The following is a 5,348-nucleotide window of genomic DNA, read 5'->3' as shown; positions in this document are numbered from 1 at the left end:
TATGAATATACTATTTTTCTTTTTTTTTTTTCCCTTTTGGTCCCTCATCGCTCGCACTCTTTTCTCTCAAGTTTCTGAAAACCGAACCGGTCATATGAATCCATGTACGTATGTATGTATGTCAATGGCACTCTGATTGATGCAGAGACGGTTATGAATGGAATTCGGGTGTCCAAAGCCGCATATGATTCTCTATTAAGCTATGAGATCTGAGGGCTTTTTCTGACTATTATTATTGTTAGCTCACTAATTTTCTGTTGTTTTTGTTCGTGTATGTTAGTGCTGCCCAATGATGGAGAAATTAGACTATTGAGTAGCTACGTGGTTCTGTTTTCTGGCTGGACATGCACCATTGACTCTATCTCTCTCTCTTTCTCTCTCTCTCTTAATCCATCTCTGTGTATGTGTGGGTGTGTTTGTGTGTGTGTGTGACTGGATGAAGTACTCTTATATTTAGAAATAATAATAATAATAATAATGATCAAGGCAATGGTGCAAGAAGGCTGTTAATGAAACCCGTTTAAACTACACATGATTTCTGTATAGCTATGAGATCTGAGGGCTATGAATGCATTTTTTTTAGAAATGGTAATTGGCATGTATACTTAGTAATCGGAAATTATAGGGTTCTGACATTTTAACAGGAAAATCTTTGAAGGAGATATCTAATTTTGGTTCTACTCGGAAATATCAGCTTTGTTGGTATTGGTATCTGGAGCTGCGTTATTCCTGCATTGCTCTTCGTAGCTGTTGGCTGGGCTAGTTAGGATATAAATAACCATTTTGTAATTTTACAGTTGACAAGTATATTATCCGAGCATGTTGATAATATAATTTTATTCTAATTATGTTGCGCTGTTGTATTTATTTGATTTTTTGTTCTCGATATGACATCCTCTCTGATCCCAAATAAATTAGAGTTTTTCTTTAATTTCTCTTCTAGTGATTTACAGTTTGAAAGAAAGAACAAAGTTTTGCGATCCCGCTGTGCGTACACCGTTTATTGCAGAACGCGTATACCAATTGATTCACAAACTAGAAGGCATGGTATTGAATGCAAAATTATAGGATTTTATGTATTATGTAAAACGAGAGAAAGGAAGAAACTCTTGGAATCTTGTAACACATTAACTGAATTAATTAACACAGTATCAACAAACCCTAACTAGTAACTAAAAATAATATTTAAAATAAAAGATTATTATATAATATAACAATAATATTATTTATACATTAAAATTGGTAAATGGTAACCGTTTAAACATTTTTTGAGACTAGATATCATTTTAAAAACTCAATATAATAAAAGGTCAAAAAGTGGTGAAAGCAGAAGCAGAGAGATGTTGGAAGCTAGGTGTCTGAAGAAAGCGGTGGTTCCGACCACCCTCATCGAGAATCCATCTCCCGGAAGCCTTCAATCTACTCGCCTCGCTCTCCATGTTCGTTCCCCTCTCTATCAATTCATTTTCTCTTAAAGTTTCTAACTTTCTTACTTTCTTCGTTTTTCCCTCTCAGGTCAGCCATGACTCTTCCCGTTCTTGTTTTCTCTACATAGCCTCTGGTCCTCACATCTATAATCTCCAGGTTCCTGCTTTTCACTTTTCATTTCAAATGCTGAGTTACGTGATTTCTGACTCTGTTTTACTTAACTCAAAAAAGCATATCTGATATGTAGATTGCTCTGGAAGAATCTTCAGTCAACAAAGGAAAAGAAAGCCTCTTGATTCCTCAACAAACTGAGGTATATTGTAAAATACCAGATGCTTAAATCATAATTTTTATTTATTGATTTAGCAAGTTTGCATAACATGGCATCTTGTAGATTATTGCCTCATCGATAATCAATCGCTGTCCTCATCGTTCCGAAATTCAGAGTATTGTTCTTGCCGACACTGAGAGTATGTGGTTAAACAGCAATACAGCATGATTATTATTTTAAATCTAATACCCTGTTTAGCTACCTTATAATGCAATAGCATGCATGATTGAACTTGATGCATTTTTCAGGTAATGGCTACTTAATATTAGGAAGTGTGGATTCTTATGGTCATCTTATTGTATCCAAACTAGATACATCTGGTAGAGGTACTTATTTATTCTGACTTTCCTTGCACTCAGAATTAATTTTTATGTTCAAGTTTGCTTGGAGAAGAAAACATACTTGATTTTTGTCTAGAGGCAACTATGAACTTTTTGTCAAGTATATCATTTTTGTCTAGAGGCAACTAGTTAGATTTACATAATTTATTCCTTTTACAATGCTAAGATTCTAAGGAACACAAAAACCTGGTTATTGTATATACTGTCTTGCTGGATTCTGAGAGAAATAATGCTACTCAGAAAAGAAAAGAAAAAAAGTAAGCCGGAGTTTATCACTGACTTGAATAAGAGTTGCCTTTCTGTAGATGTTGACAGGCTTACGTATTCAGTGTTGCCTCCTGATAATGGTATTGGGGAAGGAAGTTGGTCAGGACTTTGCTTTAGCCCAAGTCAATGGTCTATGGTGAGCTATTTCCTTAATCAAATGTGTAGAGACCAAGACTAATATTTTACTTTCTTGTGATCTTAACCCTCTTGTTGATTATCGCTGCTGATGTTATTAAACTAGTGTGTAGAGTTAATATGCTTGCCCTCTTGGTTATGATCTGTGATATTTGTGCTGTTTTCCAGGCAGCTGTTGCACGTAGCTTTTGCAAAACGATTGATATTTATGATCAGGACATACATGTTCGTACGTTACGACCGTAAGGATTCTGTACAGTACTTCAACACTTTTATCTTAAATTTTATGGAAATAGGAATAAGTACCTGCCCTTAATTGCTTCTCCATGATTCATTCTTATTTTTCCATCCATGCAATACCCTTTAGACTTGAATATGACCTAACTTTGACAATTTACAATATTTCTTTGGCTATTTATTTTTGATGATCAGAAATTAAGAATTGTATGTTGTTCACTTTAATCTCAATTGTTGATTTCTCTCTTCTCTTGTTTTGGTTCACATTTCAGTTCAGTTCCTGTGCAGTGTGTTGTTTTTTTTCTTATTAGTCAAGGCAATCAAGTTTATGTATCTAGCTTACTTTAATTACATAAATTGGCTTATTTTCTTAATTTTTCTTTTTTGTTTCCTTGGACATAAGTGATATTAAGTGACCTGGTATTTACTTGTGGAAGCAAAGGAATAACTGATAAAATCTGCTAAATTTTGTATATGTTCACTTTTAGTTGCTAGAATTCCTTAGTTATTTTTCCATATTTCAGGCTTTGGCATCCTACCTCCTTAAACTTCATGCAGAATGTAGTTAATGGAAACCAGAGTCCTGTAATAGCTGTTACCGAAGGATGCCAGGTGAATTTTTTCAGTTCATAGTTTCTTTAATGCTTTATTGTCATTATGAATTCTTCCTTTCCTTATATCCTTTATTGGTATCTATTTCTGAGCAACATCATTTAATATAATTGCAGCTGACTTTATGGGACTTGAGAATGAAAGAAAATGGTGGTTGTTTACAACGAATTTGTGGTACCCCTGGTGACATCTTATATTCTGTCTGCAGTTCTTCCACTGGTAATGTTGCTGTGGGTGGAGCAGATCGTACTGTGACTGTTTATGATCCTCGCAGGTTAGTTGCCTTCTAGGCTTCTAGATAAAACAAGTATATGTGTTCAGCAATTGCCATTATAGAACACACTTTTTTTCTTTTGGTTTAATCCTTACCTTGTTGGATTAATCTTAGCCTGTATATTACATTTGTATATATAGATGGTCGGCATTGTCTAGATGGGTGCACTGCTCTAAATTTGAGGTCAGTTTAAACTTTAAATATATTTCTCTGCCTTCATCTTTCTCAACTACTTCGATCCTGCTTTTGATGAATCTTTCATGAAGAAATTGTAATATCTTAGACATCTTTATGTATTTTACTGTTAGGGTATAAGTTTGCTGTGGAAACAGTTGTGAAAAATATTATGTAGTCGCTGTAATTATTGTTAAGTATTTATTACATTATTGCTATATGTTCAGGTTCTTGTGTATAATTGAAAAACCCTATTTACCATGTACTTCTCTTTGTCCTAACTATGTGTTTTAAGTTGATTTCCTGTGTTATTCATTTTGGAAAATCTGAGTAGCTTTGTTTGGTTACTTTATATAACTGATTATAATAAAGTATAATGTTATTATTACTGCAGATAACAGGACTTGCTTTCTCAACAATTGACCCTAATTACATTTATATTCAAGGGGTTGATTATGAGGTAACTCTTTTTCAGACAATTTTACAACCAATGAATAACACCATGTACAATGAGATAATGAGTCATGAGCATAATGTCGCTGCTTATGTTAAACTGATTTTCTGTGACTCACTATTCTGAGCATTCTTTGTAATAAGATGTTTCACAGAATATTCCTGTAGATGCTCATAAGGCTAAACAATTTCAAACAGGTCTTGTGTGGAACTTGGAAAGAAACCAACAAGTTGTTTTCATTTAGAGGTGACTCGAACTGGCTTGGCTTTAGTAAGGTACTGTAACTGAGTTTCTTACCAAATTTTCATTATGATTAGTTTGTTCTTACTTTTGTAGAAGTTGCAAATTTCATTCTTGCACTTTGCTTCTATCTAATTAATGTGTTTTACATTGCAGAGCTCCAAAGAAGATGTTTTGGGTGGATGGTGTGATTCAGGTAGCATATTCATAGCTGATGTAGCAAGTGGAATTGATGAAATGATGTCTCTGTAGATTTCTTGGTAGCTTCAGTAGTTCAGTGTCTGTAACCAACCACACTTATCTCTCAAAATCTCAATTATTGAAATTATTAATATGAAGGTTGATTCTGTGATTTGCATATATAAAGTCATTATTGTGATACTGATATGCCATTCAACATAATCATATAAATCATTCAAATAGCAAATGTACTTTTGCTACCCAACAATCTAAGCTTTCTTTTTCACTCCCTTGCATGCTTTTGTCCATTATTAAAAACTTTCAGCATCATGTCTGACCTTTATCATAATCATTAGTATTGAAATGTTGTTTCTTTAATTACCTTGTTTGATTCCTTTTGGATAAAAGAAGCTTATAGCATTTTTTGGTTTCAGTTCTAGAACTATAGTCCCCAAAATCAATTCTATGATTCTATCTGCTCATAATTTTGGATTTTCTTTATTTTCCCCCTAATAATTGAATAGCTGATACAACACTAAATCTAATGTGCTTCAACCCTTGGTCTAGACTTTTTCAAAGGTTGAAGGAGCTTTCTACCTTAGCCATTGGAACTCAAATCATGCTATTTTGTTGGGAAACTATGTAGGGATTGGTTGTGATGCATAGAGGGACATG

The 5,348-nt window shown here is 33.8% G+C and overlaps 1 protein-coding gene across 1 annotated transcript; it reads left to right on the top strand.

Annotated features, from left to right (window-relative positions):
- Positions 1–1,273: 1,273 nt before the first annotated feature.
- On the top strand, positions 1,274–4,800 carry LOC107491619 (uncharacterized). Its single transcript, XM_016112502.3, has 13 exons — positions 1,274–1,439; positions 1,516–1,584; positions 1,676–1,741; positions 1,823–1,898; positions 2,008–2,085; positions 2,406–2,503; positions 2,671–2,744; positions 3,264–3,351; positions 3,468–3,625; positions 3,766–3,808; positions 4,194–4,259; positions 4,451–4,528; positions 4,650–4,800. Exons 1-13 carry the CDS (start codon positions 1,341–1,343, stop codon positions 4,743–4,745), a joined length of 1,089 nt encoding a protein of 362 aa, XP_015967988.1. The 5' UTR covers positions 1,274–1,340; the 3' UTR covers positions 4,746–4,800.
- The last annotated feature ends 548 nt before the right edge of the window (positions 4,801–5,348 follow it).

This window comes from Arachis duranensis, chromosome 5 (assembly GCF_000817695.3).
Source record: "Arachis duranensis cultivar V14167 chromosome 5, aradu.V14167.gnm2.J7QH, whole genome shotgun sequence".
Taxonomy (NCBI): Eukaryota; Viridiplantae; Streptophyta; class Magnoliopsida; order Fabales; family Fabaceae; genus Arachis; species Arachis duranensis.
This window is presented reverse-complemented; position numbering and strand designations above follow the sequence as displayed.